Raw genomic sequence first — 21,085 nt, forward strand, 5'->3', positions numbered from 1 at the left:
GAAACAATCAAAACGAGAAGCACGAATAGGATTGTGCTGCGATAGAATCCAAGGAAAAATTGGAGCATATGGTTGTGAAAAAGCTAGGAAAAGAAGAAAATATCCTAGAAGAAAGAAATTTAAAAGATTTTCCTATGATAAAAAGAAACATAGGAAGAAAAGATTCTACAGAAGAAAAAGGGAGTACCCTAGAAAAAATAAAACCTGTCCTAAAGGTAAAAAATCATGCACATGTTGGCTATGCCATGAAACAGGACATTATGCTAATGAATGTCCAAAGAAAGTTTCTAAAGAAAAGAAACAAGTTTTAAACATGATTTATAGAATAGGTTATGAACCAGTAGAATCAGATTCAGACTCTGATTGGGAGCAGCAAAGTTTCTATGAACTTTGTACAGATTCCGAAGATGAGCAAAACCAAGATTTTGAGTAAAGGAAACCCTAGCGTTACCTTTATTAAAATAAAACTTCGCAAGAAGGAAATTTTAGCCTATTTAGACACAGGCGCAACATTATGCTTTGGAAAACGAAGCATATCAAGAAATTGGGAAAGGTTAGGAAAACCTAAAGAAATAATTGTTGCAGATAAATCAAAACATCAAATATGGTTTGTTTTGAAAAATATCTCAATTATTATAGAAGGTCATGAATTCTTCATACCAACAATTTATCTCCATGATTCAGGATTAGATTTAATCATTGGAAATAACTTTTTAAAGTTATATGCACCGTTTGTGCAAAATGTTAAAACCATTTCTTTACTTTGGAAAAATTTAGCAAACCCCAAAGAAAAGACAAAAGTTATAACGACAAAAATTATAACTAGAAATGAGATTATTCAATTAATTTCTGAAAATCTTATAAACCTAAAGAGTATTTGGGAAGAAGGTAAATTATTTTTAAATCTTGAAGAAATAGAACAAAAACTTGATGCTGTATGTTCAGAAGATCCTTTGGATAATCTGAAAAATACAAATCATGAACTTGTTACCATCAAATTACGAGATCCTAATAAGGAGATTAATGTAAAATATAAAATGCCTTATTCAGTACAAGATAAATTAGAATTCCAAAAGGATATAAAAGAACTTCAAGAAAAGAAGTTAATTACTCCATCTGCAAGTCCACACTCAGCACCCGCTTTTTATGTGACAAATCACAATGAAATAAAAAGAGGAAAAGCTAGAATGGTGATAAATTATAAGAAACTCAATGATGCTACAATCGGAGATTCTTATAAATTACCACGAAAGGATTATATTTTGCAAAAAATAAAAGGATGTGATTGGTTTTCATCTTTTGATGCAAAATCAGGATACTATCAAATCAGACTTTCAGAAGAAACTAAGCCCTTAACAGCTTTTTCATGTCCACAAGGACACTACCAATGGAATGTTCTTCCATTTGGACTAAAACAAGCACCATCTATATACCAAAGATTTATGGATAATGCTCTTAGAGGATTAGAACATATATGTTTGGCATATATTGATGATATTTTAGTTTTTACAAAAGGAACTAAAGAACAACATCTTAAAGATGTAGAAATTGTTTTAAATAGAATTTCAGAAAAGGGAATTGTTATTTCGAAAAAGAAATCACAATTAGCCAAAAAAGAAATCGAATATTTAGGCCTTATTTTTAAAGAAAATGGCACCCTCGATTTATCTCCACATGTTCAGGAAAAGATTCAAGCTTTCCCTGATGAATTGAAAGATCGAAAACAAATTCAAAGATTTTTAGGATGTTTGAATTATATTGCCAACGAAGGATTTTTCAAAAATTTGGCAACTGAAAGAAAGATTTTACAGAAAAAGATATCTGAAAAGGTTCCATGGTCATGGACTGAACAAGATACTCTAACTGTAAAAACTATTAAAAAGAAAATTAAAGTTTTACCCAGCTTATACAATCCAACAGAAAATGATTTTTTAATTGTTGAGATTGATGCTGATAAAACAACCTGGGCAGGTTGTATGAGAGCTCTACCTAATGGTAAAGCGATACTGAATCTTGATGATTCGGGAAACTATGTTGATGATGTAACCCATCAACAAGGAATGAAAGATACTGGAGCAACCCAGTACGCTAAGTCTAGTAGCTCGAAAGAGAAATTAGACAAACTCTCTGATTCATCAGAAAAATTAGTATCAAAAGATACTAAGATTGATTATTCTTATGAAAATATTAAAAATAAGATAAAAGATGAAGATCTTTTACTTTGTAAATATGTTTCAGGATCATTTACAGATACCGAAACAAGATATCCAATTCATGAATTAGAAACATTGAGTTGTGTTAAAGTTTTAACAAAATGGCAAATGGAATTAATTCCAACTAGATTTTTATTAAGAACAGATTCCAAATATGTAACTGGATTTTGGAAATATGACCTTCGCGTCAATTATAAATATGGAAGACTTGTAAGATGGCAGATGAAACTCCAACCGTTTCACCCATATATTGAATATATAAAATCTGAAAAGAATTGCTTTGCAGATGCATTGACAAGAGAATGGAAGCAGCTATAAAGACATTACAGAATTCTCTCAGGCAAAAGCAGGAGCAAATTGCCTCTGCAAAAAATCGTCTAGAAACTCTTCTTTCTGAAGAGGGGGAGATGGTATTAACAATTCAAAACCTTGAAAAACTGTGCAAAAAAGAAACATCAACAGTTTCAGAATCCCAAAATACTGAAAACTGGGATCTGCTAGGTCAAGATTCTGGAAAATTCAACTACTATGTAAAATACTCAGCTCCAAAAGAGTCAAATATCCAAATTGAGTCAATAGAACCAAAAGGATGGAAATCTTCAACAAACCCAACAACTGTCCTTGCAGATTTACCGAAAACATCTTGGGCCGATAAAGTCGAAGAAGAAGAAAGAAAAAATGGAAAAGAAAAAGAATCCATTGATCAACAAACAAGCCAAAAGATTGACAGTCAACTTGGAGGAAAAAAGAAAGCTTATGTAATTTTTGATGGACCTATGAAAGGTATCTACCAAAACTGGGAAACCACAAAGTTACATACAAACGGCAAAAATGTCAGATACAAAGGGTATGAGACCCTTGAAGAAGCAAAAACAGCCTACAACGCTGTTTACAAAGAAGTTGCAACAGCAAACAATATAGTCCAGCCGTCAAAAATGGAGACTAAGAAGAAAATATCTGTAGATAGAATTATCTATGGAGAAAGCAAATTTGTTAAAGAAGTCACCATTGGAGACTACTACAAAAACTGGAGATGGTTAACCAACTATTCAGAAGAACTAAAAACAGAATGTTTTTATCCTAGCAACAACGGGATAGAGGTAAAAGCCGTGACAGTCCCAGGCGTAAGTAAAGAGTTAGTCAGATCATTCTATGATTGTGGAATGATTAAAACAATGTATCTTCAAGAAGATGCAGGAAGAAAAATTCATGAACTAGAACTTCTTCCAAAAGATATAGGCGAAATCGCTTATAAGTTCAACAATAGCTTCGCAAAAGGTAAAGAGTTCTTTTTATCTTTTACTTCAACTTATCCATGGTTTGAAGACGATGAAGTTATTAAAGCCAGACATTTAATCAAGATTGGCATTTCAAATCATTCATATCCAACCAATGATGGAAGAGATGTAGATCCAAGACCAGAATGTTTTCTGCATCAAATGGAAAAATTCTATGATGCTCTCATCAGATTTGGAGTAAAATTACCAAACTTCAGGGTAATTACTGCAAAAGAAAGTTTTCTAGTCTATAGTGATTCAAGAAAACAAGCAAAAGAAGAGCATCTTCAGCAAATCCTAAAGTTTGAAGAAAACTTTAGTGGGCTTGAAGCAGACTTGGGCCATCTACCCGACCCAATCCAACAGGAGTGCTGCCGACACTTTCAAAAATACAAAGGACACCAATGCAAGTGGTGCGCAAAGGACATGAAAATTGTGGCCGACAAAGAATCGTTGTATGATAGTGACATATCACCAAATAACGAAGAAAATGTAGAAAGTTAGTGGGCATGGGACCCATTTAGAGATAAGCCTTATCTCTAAGGCAATTATGTAATTTACTTTTCTGTATTTTCTTTATTTCTTTTGTCGTATAGTAAGCTGTAGCTAGCTGTAAGGATGGAGACGTAGTACCTATCTGTAAGTCTCTATGCCTATAAATAAGAGCCTTGAAGCTCATTTGTAACCACCATGTTTTGAAGCAAAATAAGTTATATCGTTTGATATGAGCTTTCCTCTTAGTTTTAAAAACTAGTGGTCCTATAGTGGTAAAACACTATAGTTGAGAATTCTTGAGGTAATACTCTGGAGGAATTCGCCCTGAGTTGGGATAAACTCAATACAAGCAGAAAAAACTGCTGAAGATCAGATTGCTGAAGCAAAACAACCCATACTTTTGAAGAAAAATCAGGTATGAATTTATCAAAATTATTATAAAATATGTCTGAAGTTTCATATTTTGAAGGAACATCTAGTTATCATGCTGATAGCATAATAGATAATAAAATTGAAGAAGCAGATTTGTCTTTAACTGCTGAAGAAAATTTTAAAAGAAAGTTTAGTAAACTTAAGGAATTTCTGTCAAGAAAAAATATTCTAAAATTCGGAATAATGGTAGGAGAGGAAGCAATTCCAATTGAAACAACTAATGGAAAAATAGTTATATCAACTATAGATAAACAACAAATCGATAAAAGACTTGGAAAATTTTCTGAAAACGAGAGAAAAAAGATTGGTTATATTCATATATCAACCATTCAAATTCTAATCAAAAGTACCTTCATGAAAGGTATTGATTCACCTCTAGAAATAGCTCTAGAAGATTCTAGAATTAGAAATAAAAAACAAGCAGTAATTGCAAAAGGAAATTGTAATCTAAAATATGGAAAGATAAAATTTGATATAAATTTACAGATGGGATTATCCCTAAAAGATATAGATTTAAATAAATCTATAGTTTTTCATTATAAGCTAAAAGATTCAACATTTATGAAAGAAGGTAATCATCCTTTTACAATCTACTACAGAATTAATTATGCTTTGAGTAATTCACATCATAGCATAGAATTTATAGGAAAAGAAACAATTCATATTGATGAGTTATTTACACCATTAATTACTTTGGAAACACCAATATTTAAAGATATCACGAGAAATAGTTTTTCTCTGATAGAAGCAGAAAAGAATATGTTTGAAGAAACAGAAAGACCGTTGTTTAGAAGCCAAAGTCTTCGAATAACATCACCGAACAAAGATCAAAAAGATTTTAGCAAATCATTAAGTTCTCAAACCATATTTGAAGATGATACTTCATCCTCATTCGAACCACCTAGAAAGGATTTCGAAATAAGCAGAGAAAAAGAGCTTAAGGATCTGCATGATTCTATAAAAACTCTATCGATACAGGTTAATAAGATTAATCAAAGACTATAAAAAGTCAAAATGCCTGGTCTAACTCTTAAATCAGAATTAATACTTTTTAAAACTAGGTTACAACATCTAGTAAGTGATATAGAATGGTATTATGATCTAATATCATACAAACAAATAATATATAAAGCTCAAACTTTAATGAGATCTCATATAGATTTAATTGAAGATCTGGTAGAAGAAATGCAAGAAAATCTCACAGAGATTCAAATGAAAAGAGCAAAAATTCTTTTAGAACCTTTTTGGGGCTTAGAAGGAATTGAACACCTTATAAACGAAGCTCGAGAAAAAGATAAAGCTCGAGAAAACTCCGCTGATAATTCTGCTAAAAATCTATAATGCCTGGATTAAATCTAAAAACAGAGTTACAACTCTATAAGCAAAGACTAGAAGAAATAATTTCTGAAATAAATTATCAAAATACAAGAATTATATTAAAACAAATTCTTTTTGCTTCACAAGATTTAATAATCTACCATGTAGGTTATATTTCTAATTTATTAGAAGAAATAGAAGATTCGAATACTCTTACAAGTATTCAGCAAGAAAAAGCAAAAAGACTTTTAGAACCCTTTCAAGGTTTAGAAAAAATCGAAAAAATGTTAAAACAAATAAAAACTGATCAAATGCTAGAACAAGAAAACCTCCGCTGGAGAATCAACAATTAAGATATGCCTGGACTAGATCTTATAACAGAATTAAGACTCTTCAAGAAAAGACTAGAAGACATAGTCTTTGAAATAGAATTATATTATGAAAGAATTGTTTTTAAACAAACTCTTTACAATTCTAGAGAATTTGTAATATATCATATAGAATATATTGAAGATCTATTAAGAGATACAGAAGATTTAGAAAATCTTACTCAGATACAAAAACAAAGAGCTAAAACACTCTTAAAACCTTTTCAAGGATTAACTAAAATCGAACAAATGATAAACGAAGTTCGAAAAAATTCCGCGGAAAACCCCACTCCAAACCTGGTATCAGAGCAGGAAACACAATCCTAAGGGATAAACATGAAAATAAAAATAAAAAAGAAATTAAAAAATATTTTTTATATAAAACAAAAGCTTTTTAAAATCATATTTCCAAATAACCGATTTAAAAAGACATCCACGTGGTACTCTCCCATTAAGCCACATAAGCGACTTTTCCAGAAAAGTCATAAAAACAACTGCACCATAGCAGTCCCCATGTAATTTTTGTAAATGAGTGTAAATTTTTGTAAGAAAACTAAAAAGGTGAAGGTGATTTATAGATCACATTTATTTTTAATCTCTCATGATAGATTATGATAGGCACTTGGGCCTAAATGGGAAGAGGAACACTAAGAAGCCTTTTTGGCTAAAAGGATTCGTTACAAAATAAGCTTGTTGGACCGCAGCTTTGGTCCTTTTATCTTTAGTAGTCATTTGAATTCCCTACAGGGGTAGACATGTAATATCTTATGTCCTAATTTCCCCTATAAATGTAGGCTGCAGCTACAACCCTAAATTTCATGAATGAATTGAATATTGTCTTTTATCTCTGTCTTTCCTTCCTTATGTTTAATTTTAGTGAATGTCTTGCAATATTTTAGTTATTCAATCTAGCTTATTGTTAGTAGTAATAGAAGAATCCATCAATTGGTGCTTTCATTGTCACTCTCCATGCCTCCCAAAACCAACCCTACCGCAAAAGACCTTGAGGATGCCCTCCAAAGCACTCATGAACACATTGCCACCGCCGTCCAAACTCTCCGGGACGACACAGATAGCCGTTTCATTGCCGTCAATACGAACATGGAAAACCAGCTCAACCTGCTGCACTCAAAACTCGATGAGCAACAAAACCGGCAGGAGCTCCGTTCGATTTCACAAGATGCAAGGTTCGACTCCATCTCTTCTCAGATCTCAGATCTGATGCAACAAATGTTAATCCGGCAACCAGCGGCTACAACCACCTCAACGCCTGTACCTTCTTCAATGGCTGCAACTTCCTCAGGTACGGTCAAAACCCCTCACACCACTAGAATCCCAGACATGCCTATATTCACCCTCCCCCACACCACAACCCCCTTACCAACCCCAACTATTGCTTCCACAACAACAACCCTCCCTACATCATTACCAATAGGACCACAAATTATCACCCCCTTTCGTTACAACACAACCCATGCTCAGTCTCACTTCACCACCACAACCACACCATCCCCTCTGATAACACAACCACTTCGACAAACACTCCTACCCCCACCACCGTTTCTTTCTTCACCATTATCACACCATTACAACTCCAGTAATAACCGGTATCCCAACTATCACACTTCACCCCTTTCTAATCTGGGTTCTACACAACTACCCCAACACCCTTATAACCCATACCAACACCAACCCACCATTCGAACACCCAAACTGGAATTATTAAGTTTTGATGGCTCCTCCCCTCTTGATTGGCTATTTCAAGCAGACCAATTTTTCCTCTATTACCAAATACCTATAGAACACAGATTGCATATGGTTAGTTTCTATATGAAAGGAGAAGCCCTGAGCTGGTTCAAGTGGATGTACGATAATCATCAACTCTCTGACTGGGATTCATTCACACGAAACCTGGAGCTGCGTTTTGGACCATCATCATATGAAAATCACCAAGCTGAGCTCTTCAAGTTGCGACAAACCGGCACGGTTTCAGAATATCAAACCCAATTTGAAAGATTGTGCAACCGAGTTCTAGGACTAACACCAGAAGCTATCCTCAATTGTTATATTTCCGGCCTCAACTCTGAGATTCAAAACGAGATTGCTGTACACAAACCTCACACAATCTCTGAAGCCATTGGGCTCTCTAAGCTGCTCGAGTCCAAACTCAAAGACACTAAAACCAAGTTTTTCAGAAACTCATCACATCCACCGAATAACACTAACCGCACCACTCCATTTTCCCCAAACACCTCCATTCACAAATCACCCTCCACACCTATCACACCCAAGCCAACCCAATCTTCCAACCCCCCCGTCCGCAAAATGACTACAGCTCAACTACAAGAACGCCGGGCACAAGGGCTATGTTTCAATTGTGACGAAAAATTTATTCCGGGTCACCGTTGTGCAACACCAAAATTTCTATTACTTTTAGAAGATGATCCAATCGACATTCCCACTACTGAGCCAGAAACCGAACCAGATATCACCATTGACTCTGAGGAACCCTCCTTTTACCTCTCTGCACAAGCCCTTACCGGTCAAACCTCCCCCCAAACCCTACGATTCCAAGCCAGAATTGGTGAACTCTCCGTAGTCGTCCTTGTTGACTCGGGTAGCACACACAACATTCTCCAGCCCCGCATAGCTCACCATATTCACCTTCCCACAACACCTTGTCCGTCTTTTTCCGTTATGGTTGGAAATGGATCACGTATCCACTGTAACCAACGTTGCCCCAATGTCCCCTTATTTATCCAAACTAAGACTTTCTCCCTACCTTTTTACCTCCTACCTATCCAAGGTGCAGATGTCGTTCTCGGCATCGAATGGTTAAAAACTTTGGGCCCAATTTGTGCTGACTTCTCCACACCCTCAATTACCTTCCAACACAATAATGAAACAATCACCCTCACTGGAGACACCTCCCTACCCCTTCGCACTGCAACTTACCATCAGTTTTGCCATATGATTAAAACAGACTCCATTGCTTCCTTACACCTCCTTTCAATTATCCCCAACCTACCCACAGATAATAAACCTTCTCCTTTGGCCGTTACCCCCCCTCAACCACCTCTATCCCCGGATGTTCAACTACTTCTTCAAGCTTATCCCAACATCTTCCAACCACCACATGGTTTACCTCCATCACGTCCCCACGACCACCATATTCCACTTATTCCAAACACCACTCCCATCAATGTTAAGCCCTACCGGTATCCACACTCCCAAAAAGAAACCATGTCTAACCTCATACAAGAAATGCTACAAGAAGGCATCATCATCCCTAGTAACAGCCCCTATTCTTCACCTGTTCTCTTAGTGCGAAAAAAAGATGGCTCATGGCGCTTTTGTGTTGACTATCGCGCCCTTAATGCGGTCACAATTAAGGATCGATTCCCTATTCCTACTATCGATGAGTTACTTGATGAGCTAGGATTTGCAAAGGTGTTCACTAAAATAGACTTACGCTCGGGTTATCACCAAATTCGAGTGGCGAAGGAAGACACACACAAAACAGCATTCCGTACTTTTGATGGCCATTACGAATTCCTCGTGATGCCTTTCGGGTTATCAAATGCCCCTTCTACTTTTCAATCAGCCATGAATGACTTCTTACGGCCGTATTTACGTCGGTTCGTTTTAGTTTTTTTTGATGATATCCTCATTTACAGCCAAAACATGTCTGATCATTTGATTCATTTACGTATTATTTTTGAATTGCTGGAATCTAACCAATTTGTTGCTAAATTGTCCAAATGTGTTTTCGCTGTGAGTACTGTCAATTATTTAGGTCATGTTATTTCGGAAAAAGGGGTGGAACCAGATTCCGACAAGATTCAAGCCATTTTGGACTGGCCGGAGCCACGATCTCTAACAGCTCTCCGCGGTTTTTTAGGCCTCACCGGATTCTATAGACGCTTTGTACGCCATTATGCTACGTTAGCTGCGCCACTCACGGATTTACTTAAGGCTAATAAATTCAGCTGGAATACAGAGGCTACAAACGCCTTTACAAGCTTAAAAGAAAAAATTACAAAGCTGCCAGTCCTTGCTCTTCCTGATTTCACGCAAACATTCGTTGTTGAAACAGATGCTTCATCAGTGGCTATCGGTGCTGTTCTCTCTCAGGCCGGACATCCCTTGGCTTTCTTCAGCAAGAAAATGTGTCCTCGAATGCAAGCTTCTTCTGTCTATGTCCGGGAAATGTTCGCCATAACTGAAGCTGTAAAAAAATGGCGTCAATATTTGATTGGGAGGCACTTTCACATTTTCACAGACCAAAAAAGCCTTAAGAATCTATTAACACAAAGCATTCAGACACCGGAACAACAGAAATGGACCTCTAAACTACAAGGGTTCAATTTCGAAATTTTCTACAAGCCCGGCAAGTCAAACCAAGTCGCAGACGCATTAAGCAGAAAATTTACCTCTGATCCAGTGTTACTTATGGCTCTGTCATCTCCAATTCCAGATATTTGCAGTCAGCTCAAGAAGTTTTACACCACAGAAGATGCAGGACAGCAACTCATGCAAAAATATGAAAAGAATGAGTCAGAATCAGATGGAATGAGAATTGTCCAGGGTCTTCTATACTACAACAACAAAATCTACATACCTGATATTCCAGCTCTTCGTCAGGCCCTGCTCCATGAATACCACTCCACTCCTATCAGTGGCCACTCTGGTTTGAAACCATCTTTAGCACGGATCTCCTCTTCCTTTTACTGGCCAGGCATTACAAAGGACCTCAAACTCTTCATCAAAAATTGCTCAACCTGCCAACACAACAAGTACCTGCCAAAGAAAAAACAAGGGTTACTCCAACCCCTTCCTATTCCAAACAAGGTATGGGAAGATCTTACCATGGACTTTATAACTCACCTCCCTAATTCATTTGGCCACACCACCATTTGGGTCATCTGCGACAGACTAACCAAATTTGTCCATTTCCTTGCCTTACCCACCAAATATACAGCAACAGACCTGGCTCGCCGATTTTCTGTCGAAGTCAGCCGCCTCCATGGCATTCCAAAATCCATCATTTCAGACAGAGACCCGCTCTTTCTCAGCTCTTTTTGGAAAGAACTTTTCCACCTACAAGGCACCACACTCCGCTACAGCACCGCATACCACCCGGAAACTGATGGCCAATCCGAAGTTGTGAATCGCTGCTTGGAAGCTTACTTACGGTGTTTCACCAGTGAACACCCACGCCAGTGGTACAACTATCTCCACCTTGCTGAATTCTGGCACAACACAGCTTTCCATTCCTCTATTCAAATGAGCCCATTCCAAGCATTATATGGTCGCCACCCTCCCACAATTCCAGACTACACTCCTGGTTCCACCACCATTGTTTCCTTGGATGCAAGTCTACAACAGAGGAAACAACTTCTCAGATCACTTCACAACAATCTGAAGAGAACAAGGCAGAGTATGCAGGATCAAGCAAACAAAAAAAGGAGTCACTGCACCTTTCCTGAAGGAAGCTGGGTCTTACTTCGTTTGAGGCCTTACCGGCAGCACACGGTCCAACGCCGGTCATCGCAGAAGCTCGCCCAGCGATACTGTGGTCCCTTCCAGATCCGCCGCCGCATCGGAGAGGTGGCATACGAACTGGATTTACCTGAATCTTCAAAGGTCCACCCTGTCTTTCACGTCTCCTTACTCCGTCCTTATCATGGCGCAGACCCTCTCAAACATTTTAAACCGTTGAACACAACAGACACAGAAAACTTCTTGGTTCCGACAGACAAATTTTCCCAGGATACTACTGCAGCTCTCAACTCCCAAACCCAACACTCTGCTCAACCTAAGTACAGAATAGAAGAAAGTACTCAAATGAGACCTACTAAAGCTATTTCTTCTGATTCTAGATCTACATCTCAACCTTCCATGATACTTTCCAACAAACGGTCAGATTTTAACCTTGGAAAACCAAACCCCACAAATATCCCTACCCACTCGAAATCGTCTCCAACCAATACTGCCCTGCCACGTCAACCCTCTCCCCTATCTGCACTGGCCCACAATCAAACCGACCCGGATCCTTCAACCATGGGTAACCCGAACCTTGAGGACAAGGTTCTTTTGGACCCCCAGAGTATTGATAGGCACTTGGGCCTAAATGGGAAGAGGAACACTAAGAAGCCTTTTTGGCTAAAAGGATTCGTTACAAAATAAGCTTGTTGGACCGCAGCTTTGGTCCTTTTATCTTTAGTAGTCATTTGAATTCCCTACAGGGGTAGACATGTAATATCTTATGTCCTAATTTCCCCTATAAATGTAGGCTGCAGCTACAACCCTAAATTTCATGAATGAATTGAATATTGTCTTTTATCTCTGTCTTTCCTTCCTTATGTTTAATTTTAGTGAATGTCTTGCAATATTTTAGTTATTCAATCTAGCTTATTGTTAGTAGTAATAGAAGAATCCATCAGATTATGCATGTTTATCCTTCTTAATATAAGAACATCTTATGCTGTGGAAAATAACTTTCTGCCCTTTAATGAATGATTGCCACGTCGCCCTTTTAAGGGTAAATTTTGTCTTAATATTACTTTTTGCAACTAAATAATGACTTTTAATTCAGTTTAGTTACATTGCTCTTCATAGAAAAAAATCACCTGCAATCCAACTAAAAAACTGACGTGCTCATCCTATTACAACTAAAAAGTTCACCTTTGCTTGTGACAAAGTACAAAGTCAGACTTTACATCATCAATCAACTACTACACTCTTCTCAATGCATCACTAATACCAATTTCAAATGTTGGGAGCCAAATTTTCAAATTTAAATTTCAAATTTAAATTTCAAATTTCAATACTTTATTATATAAGATGCTATACTCGGTCACAATTTTCTACTTCTTTCTCTCCCTTTTTCTTACCTATATTGCATCATCTTCTCCACTTTTCTAATCTTCATTTTCTTTTCTTATTTTTTTGTAGGAACGTTTACTTTTTTTTTTATTGATGAAGAACACCACACCGATAAAGGAAGAACACCAGTAAGGTAACAAACTCTTTCTTTTCTATGCAAAATTGTATTCATCCTTCTTTAAGTATTTCTCTTTGCAAGCTTGTCTTCTTTATTCTTTATGTCCTTTTTATCATCATCTTAAAACAAGAATTAAGCTTCTATTTTTCATCTGCATGAACATAACAAAATTATTTTCAAAATATACCGAACAATATTCATATTCAAACTAATAATAGAGATTTGTATTATTTTAAATCTTTTTCAAAATACTTATGTTCTTAAAAAAAAATTACTTTTCTTTTTTCTTTTTTTGACAGAAACAAGAGAGAAGAAATAAAGTCGATGGATATTACTATCAAAGAGCAAGAACAATGAAAAAATGAAGATGAATACAAGATCTTCTAAGATGTGACTATATGGAAAGAAAACACCAGAGGTAAAAAAGTGATTCTCTTCAGCAAACTTCAAACAAAGAAAGAAGACACCAGTAAGTAATTTACTCTTTCATAATCGAACATGTACCTCTTTTTCAAAAAATACATGTACCTATTCTTTGTTATTTGTATTTATCTTCCTTCAACTACAATATTTTGATCTATAAATGTTTTTGCAGGAAAGTTGAATAGAGTTCTTGACTCTTCAGCAAACTACACAAAAATATAGGAGACATCAGTAAGTAAATGAAGAGAAAAACAAATTAATTAGTTTAGTACAGAAATCCTCAACAAAATAAATAACCAGCTTAAGTATAAAATTCTTGCTGGAAATGATGTATCAGTGTCTTGTATGTTGCTAATAAGATTGAAAAATATTAAATTTTGCAGGAAAGTTGAATGATGTTCTTATCACTTTAACAAACTACAAAGAAAGAGATGCTTAAATACAAGATAAAGGAAAACCGAGAAGAGTTTGATTAGTATATTCTTGTGTGATTTTATATTGTTTTTAAGAAATGAAGAAGATAAATACATAAGAAAAAAGTGTAGTTGTGATGTGTATACAAATTATTATATTTTAAGGAAATGGCGTGTGTTAAATGTAATTATCTACTAATTGTATTTAGTGTACAAAAAACAGTATTAGTTTTTTAGAACACTTCATTAAAAAAAACATTTTTTTTTGGTAGATGAGGAACACTATATTTAGTTAGCATTATATATTAAATGTTGTGATGAATATCTCTTTTTGAAAAATTGATTTTAGTAATGAGGTGATGAATAATATGTGGTTGTTTTTTTAATAAAGGTTGCATCAAGGAGGTTGTGGTGTGTCCGGAAGGTGGCCACTGGCCTGTGTTGGTGGTTTATGGTGAAGAAGAAGAAAGCATAAAAAGAGATGAGGGAGATGAATTTGTTTGGGTAAAAAAAAATGAATAGTTGATTTGTCATTGATGTGTGGTTAAATGTTATGACATATCACATGAGAGTAATCTGATGTGTGATAAAAAAAAACTTTCTTTTTTAGTTTGAATAAAAAATAGTTGGGATTTATGACAAAAAAATTGAGTGGTGATAATTATATTTTTTGGTATAATGTGTGGGATGAAATTTGTATTCGATTTCAATTAAACTTCAGACCAAAAAGCATATGGTAGTACAGAAGAGAGAAAAAGAAGGAGGAGAACTTACAATAGCATTTTATGCTGTGGAAAATAACTTTCTGCCCTTTAATGAATGATTGCCACGTCGCCCTTTTAAGGGTAAATTTTGTCTTAATATTACTTTTTGCAACTAAATAATGACTTTTAATTCAGTTTAGTTACATTGCTCTTCATAGAAAAAAATCACCTGCAATCCAACTAAAAAACTGACGTGCTCATCCTATTACAACTAAAAAGTTCACCTTTGCTTGTGACAAAGTACAAAGTCAGACTTTACATCATCAATCAACTACTACACTCTTCTCAATGCATCACTAATACCAATTTCAAATGTTGGGAGCCAAATTTTCAAATTTAAATTTCAAATTTAAATTTCAAATTTCAATACTTTATTATATAAGATGCTATACTCGGTCACAATTTTCTACTTCTTTCTCTCCCTTTTTCTTACCTATATTGCATCATCTTCTCCACTTTTCTAATCTTCATTTTCTTTTCTTATTTTTTTGTAGGAACGTTTACTTTTTTTTTTATTGATGAAGAACACCACACCGATAAAGGAAGAACACCAGTAAGGTAACAAACTCTTTCTTTTCTATGCAAAATTGTATTCATCCTTCTTTAAGTATTTCTCTTTGCAAGCTTGTCTTCTTTATTCTTTATGTCCTTTTTATCATCATCTTAAAACAAGAATTAAGCTTCTATTTTTCATCTGCATGAACATAACAAAATTATTTTCAAAATATACCGAACAATATTCATATTCAAACTAATAATAGAGATTTGTATTATTTTAAATCTTTTTCAAAATACTTATGTTCTTAAAAAAAAATTACTTTTCTTTTTTCTTTTTTTGACAGAAACAAGAGAGAAGAAATAAAGTCGATGGATATTACTATCAAAGAGCAAGAACAATGAAAAAATGAAGATGAATACAAGATCTTCTAAGATGTGACTATATGGAAAGAAAACACCAGAGGTAAAAAAGTGATTCTCTTCAGCAAACTTCAAACAAAGAAAGAAGACACCAGTAAGTAATTTACTCTTTCATAATCGAACATGTACCTCTTTTTCAAAAAATACATGTACCTATTCTTTGTTATTTGTATTTATCTTCCTTCAACTACAATATTTTGATCTATAAATGTTTTTGCAGGAAAGTTGAATAGAGTTCTTGACTCTTCAGCAAACTACACAAAAATATAGGAGACATCAGTAAGTAAATGAAGAGAAAAACAAATTAATTAGTTTAGTACAGAAATCCTCAACAAAATAAATAACCAGCTTAAGTATAAAATTCTTGCTGGAAATGATGTATCAGTGTCTTGTATGTTGCTAATAAGATTGAAAAATATTAAATTTTGCAGGAAAGTTGAATGATGTTCTTATCACTTTAACAAACTACAAAGAAAGAGATGCTTAAATACAAGATAAAGGAAAACCGAGAAGAGTTTGATTAGTATATTCTTGTGTGATTTTATATTGTTTTTAAGAAATGAAGAAGATAAATACATAAGAAAAAAGTGTAGTTGTGATGTGTATACAAATTATTATATTTTAAGGAAATGGCGTGTGTTAAATGTAATTATCTACTAATTGTATTTAGTGTACAAAAAACAGTATTAGTTTTTTAGAACACTTCATTAAAAAAAACATTTTTTTTTGGTAGATGAGGAACACTATATTTAGTTAGCATTATATATTAAATGTTGTGATGAATATCTCTTTTTGAAAAATTGATTTTAGTAATGAGGTGATGAATAATATGTGGTTGTTTTTTTAATAAAGGTTGCATCAAGGAGGTTGTGGTGTGTCCGGAAGGTGGCCACTGGCCTGTGTTGGTGGTTTATGGTGAAGAAGAAGAAAGCATAAAAAGAGATGAGGGAGATGAATTTGTTTGGGTAAAAAAAAATGAATAGTTGATTTGTCATTGATGTGTGGTTAAATGTTATGACATATCACATGAGAGTAATCTGATGTGTGATAAAAAAAAACTTTCTTTTTTAGTTTGAATAAAAAATAGTTGGGATTTATGACAAAAAAATTGAGTGGTGATAATTATATTTTTTGGTATAATGTGTGGGATGAAATTTGTATTCGATTTCAATTAAACTTCAGACCAAAAAGCATATGGTAGTACAGAAGAGAGAAAAAGAAGGAGGAGAACTTACAATAGCATTAACCGGAATATAAATTCATGCCATTACTACTAATAAACAATGGTGATTTCAAACATAGAAGCAAAATCAGAGACAAAATGTGAGGGTCAGTCAGAACATGGGATTTAGATTGAAAAGAATCTCAGGGTCAAGCATAGTATCTGCAATGAAGGGAAATAAAGGATTAAAACAATCTATGCAACACAAAACACAAATTATCTCAGTGATATCAATAATCTCATATTTGAACTAGACAAGGGTTAAGGTCTCAAACACCAGAATATAACATACAAATATTTTTCCTCATTTTATTTTTGAAAAAACAACATCTTTTATTAGTTTAGGTTTAGATTTTAGTCTCAAGATTTAATAAGAAAGTTTAGTGCTTAAATAAAATTGAACAGTCCAACACCATACACTAGAGCCTGAGTCTTCTGTTTAAAAAAAAATAAAAAAATAATCCACACTTAAAATTCAGAAAAATAAAATAAAAAACACAAAATAAATAAGATGAAGTTTTGATCAAGATTTTGTAAAAAGAAAATTCATATCCAAGAAAGTTTAGATCCAAAATCTAGAGTTTTATTTGTTGTTTTGTTGTTGTTGCATGTGAGTGAAGAAGTCATGCGGATTAGTGCCTAAATCATGATGAAATAGGTCTAACAGAGAGCTTACATGATGAAGGTTCCAGATCTGTTGTCCTAAACCCCATGCATGAGATCGAAAATGGTGTTTTGGCGGCGGTGCTACAGTGTCAGTATTATGGTTTTGAAAAAAGGAACATATGAGAGGAAAATAAAAGATGATATAGTGAGAATGGTAGTGTTGTAATGGACATTGGAGGCCAAATGGTGGTGGGGCGCGGCCACAGCCCATGGAAGAAGAAGAGAGGTGGCCATGGTTGTTTGGAGAAGAGAGAACGTTCTGATAAGTGAGGAGGAAGAGAGAGAAAAGTAAAATTCAATGTGTTTGTCTGTGTGGTGTGAGTTAAAGGTATAAAAGAAAAAAATAAAATAAATATAAAATGTGTGGGTGAGGATTGAGGAGTCATCTGCAGCTTATTTTTTACGTACATTTTCTTTTTTTTAAGGAAATTTAATTTTACATGTATAAGTGTTTGTGTTTTAATATTATAAATCAATGTCAACTATGGTTTCCGTTAAAAAAATCAATGGCATTTATATTAGGAAAAAAAAGATCTATGCCAATTTAAGTAATAAAAACTCTTTCTTTCAAAATAAAAAGTAATTAATTGTGAAATTTAATTATTTATATTAAGAAAAAAAAGATCCATTCCAATTTAAGTAATAAAAACTCTTTCTTTCAAAATAAAAAGTAATCAATTGTGAAATTTAATTATTTACAATTATATTACTATTATCAACCGAAGTACTAATACTATTGATAACTAAATGCTACTTCACATTCTTATTAGGCTTAAATAGGTATTTCGTCCCTGCAAGATAATTGGGTATCGACTAAAAGTTCAAAAATAACTGAAAATGCATGGGAGAAATTGACATTGATTAAATATAACTATCTTGCACAAGATAAGTTGTCATTAAGAAAATGCACAAGAGAAGTTGACATTGATTAAATTAAATTATTATAGACTTGACAAGTTTTCAGCAATTAAAATTCAAAATGAACTAAAATGCACGAGATAAGTTATCACTGGCTAAACTAACTTTGATACACGAGACAAGTAGTCAATATCGTAAAAAATAATAAAATGTTTTTCATTATTAGTAATAAAAATTCAGACAAATTAAATTTTACTTCGTTGATATTTTTAGTAAATTAGATTTAATTATTACAAATATAAATGAAAGACAAAAAAATTCTTAATAAAAATGATTTAACTATTAAATTAAAATCTTGGTGTACCGGGACACTTCAATTTTTGGGTGTAACATAGTATTTGCCTTAAATTAAACTATCATGTACTTCGAAAGTTTTCACTAATATAATTTAAGAATAAACTCAAATGCACGGGATAAACTGTCGTTGACTAAGCTAACTTTGATACACTGGACAAGCTATCGTTTATAAAAAAATCCGGTCCTACTAAAATGTTTATGCTATTTGGAATATCATCTCACTTCAATTCTACAATTATATTGTATCCTCATCAACAAAAATGGACGAAATATGTGTACTTTGACTAAATTTGGTTAATAGCTGAAATGCATGGGAACAATGGGCATCGACTAAAATTTCAAAGTTATTTGAAACGGACAAGATAAGTTGTCATTGACTACACCAACCCTGATTGACTGGACAAATTTTCATTTATAACAGAGTTTCTACTGTTTAGAATCACCTTCCTTCAATTCTACAATCACATTTGACGCTCATCAACTAAAATGGACAAGATGAGTGGGCATTGACTAAAAGTTAAAAAATAACTAAAATACATGAGAGAAATTGACATTGATTAAATACAACTATCTTGCACAAGACAAGCTGTCATTAAAAAAATACACAGGATAAGTTAACATTGATTAAATTAAACTATCATGAACTTGACAAGTTTTCAGCAAAAATATTTTGTACCGAACTCAAATGCACGAGATAAGTTATCACTGACAAAACTATAACTTTGATACACTCTTAACTATTTGACTTAAATTAAACTATCATGCACTTCAAAAATATTTACTACTATAATTTAAGAATTAACTCAAATGCACGGGACAAGTTCTCATTGACTAAACTAACTTTGATATACGAGATAAACTGTCGTTTATAAAAAAATTAGTCCTACCAAAGTGTTTATATTATTTGGAATATCACCTAACTTCAATTCTACAATTATATTGCATCTCATCAACAAAAATGGAGGAAAGAAGTGGAATTGCACTAAATTTAGTTAATAACTGAAATGCATGGGAAATGTGGGCATTTACTAAAATTTCAAAGTTAAATCATATGGACGGGATAAATTGTCATTGACTACACTAACCCTGATTCACGGGACAAGTTGTCATTTATAAAAGAGTTTTCTACCGTTTAGAATAGCACCTTACTTCAATTCTACAATGACATTGAACAATCATCACCTAAAATGGCCATGATAATTGGGAATCGACTAAAAGTTCAAAAATAACTAAATTACGTGGGATAAATTGACATTGATTAAATACAACTATCTTGCACATGACAATCTGTCACTAAGAAATTGCACAAGAGTAGTTGACGTTGATTAAATTAAACTACCATGAACTTGACAAGTTTTCACTAATAAAATTTCAAAATGAACTCAAATGCACGGGATAAGTTGTCACTAGCTAAACTAACTCTGATACACGAGACAAGTAGTCAATATCACAAAATATAATCAATATTTTTCATTATGAGTATAAAAAAATTAAATTTTATTGAGGTTGACATTTTGAGTAAATAAGATTTCGTTATTATCAATATAAATGATAGAGAAAAATAAACCTTAAAAAAATGATTTAACTATTAATTTATGAACTTTGTGTACCGAGACACTTAAAATTTCGTGTGCACTATAGTATTTGCCTTAAATTAAACTATCATGCATTTCAAAAGTTTTCACTAATATAATTTTAGAATTAGCTCAAATGCACGGGATAAGTTTTCATTGACTAAACTAACTTTGATATACGGGACAAACTGTCATTTATACTATTTGGAATATCATCAAACTTCAATTTTACAATTATATTGCATCCTCATCAACAAAAATGGACGAAATAAGTAGACTTCCACTAAATTTAGTTAATAACTGAAATGTATGGGATTGACTTAAATTTCAAAGTTAAATCAAACGGACGGAATAAGTTGTCATTGACTACACTAACCCTGATTCACGGGACAAATTGTCATTTATAAAAGAGTTTCTACCGTTTATAATAGCACCTTACTTCAATTCTACAATGACATTGAGCGGTTATAAACTATAATGGCCAAGATAATTGGGAATTGACTAAAAGTTCAAAAATAACTAAATTGCATGGGATAAATTGACATTGATTAAATAGAACTATCTTCCACATGACAAGTTGTCACTAAGAAATTGCACAAGAGAAGTTGACATTGATTAAATTAAACTACCATGAACTTGACAAGTTTTCACTAATCAATTTTCAGAATGAACTCAAATGCACGAGACAAGTAGTCAATATAGAAATAAATAATCAATTTTTTTCGTTATGAGTAATAAAAATTCAAAAAAAATAAATTTTATTTCTTTGTCATTTTTATAAA

The 21,085-nt window shown here is 33.6% G+C and overlaps 1 protein-coding gene and 4 long non-coding RNA genes across 6 annotated transcripts; 3 read left to right on the forward strand and 2 right to left on the reverse strand.

Annotated features, from left to right (window-relative positions):
• The first annotated feature begins 7,071 nt into the window (after nucleotides 1–7,071).
• Nucleotides 7,072–12,291, forward strand: LOC146913339 (uncharacterized). The gene has a single exon (XM_085720914.1). The coding sequence runs from the start codon at nucleotides 7,072–7,074 to the stop codon at nucleotides 12,289–12,291; it is 5,220 nt and encodes a 1,739-aa protein (XP_085577040.1).
• Nucleotides 12,292–12,632: 341 nt separating this feature from the next.
• LOC146913340 (uncharacterized) lies at nucleotides 12,633–13,915 on the reverse strand. The gene is made up of 2 exons (XR_015013425.1): nucleotides 13,613–13,915; nucleotides 12,633–13,259 (listed from the first exon to the last, which is right to left on the reverse strand). It is a non-coding gene; the product is annotated as an uncharacterized LOC146913340 (long non-coding RNA).
• On the forward strand, nucleotides 12,988–14,623 carry LOC146913341 (uncharacterized). The gene is made up of 4 exons (XR_015013424.1): nucleotides 12,988–13,123; nucleotides 13,408–13,577; nucleotides 13,704–13,762; nucleotides 13,915–14,623. It is a non-coding gene; the product is annotated as an uncharacterized LOC146913341 (long non-coding RNA).
• Nucleotides 14,624–14,775: 152 nt separating this feature from the next.
• Nucleotides 14,776–17,815, reverse strand: LOC146913342 (uncharacterized). 2 transcript variants are annotated; one of them, XR_015013428.1, is made up of 4 exons: nucleotides 17,525–17,815; nucleotides 16,862–17,010; nucleotides 15,756–15,880; nucleotides 14,776–15,402 (listed from the first exon to the last, which is right to left on the reverse strand). It is a non-coding gene; the product is annotated as an uncharacterized LOC146913342 (long non-coding RNA). The 2 variants fall into 2 exon arrangements; XR_015013427.1 differs by having other exon boundaries at nucleotides 14,776–15,880.
• LOC146913343 (uncharacterized) lies at nucleotides 15,131–16,766 on the forward strand. Its single transcript, XR_015013429.1, has 4 exons — nucleotides 15,131–15,266; nucleotides 15,551–15,720; nucleotides 15,847–15,905; nucleotides 16,058–16,766. It is a non-coding gene; the product is annotated as an uncharacterized LOC146913343 (long non-coding RNA).
• Nucleotides 17,816–21,085: the final 3,270 nt, after the last annotated feature.

The sequence above is a fragment of the Medicago sativa genome, chromosome 6 (genome assembly GCF_051527215.1).
Source record: "Medicago sativa cultivar Bolivia chromosome 6, Bolivia_mono, whole genome shotgun sequence".
NCBI classification, from domain to species: domain Eukaryota; kingdom Viridiplantae; phylum Streptophyta; class Magnoliopsida; order Fabales; family Fabaceae; genus Medicago; species Medicago sativa.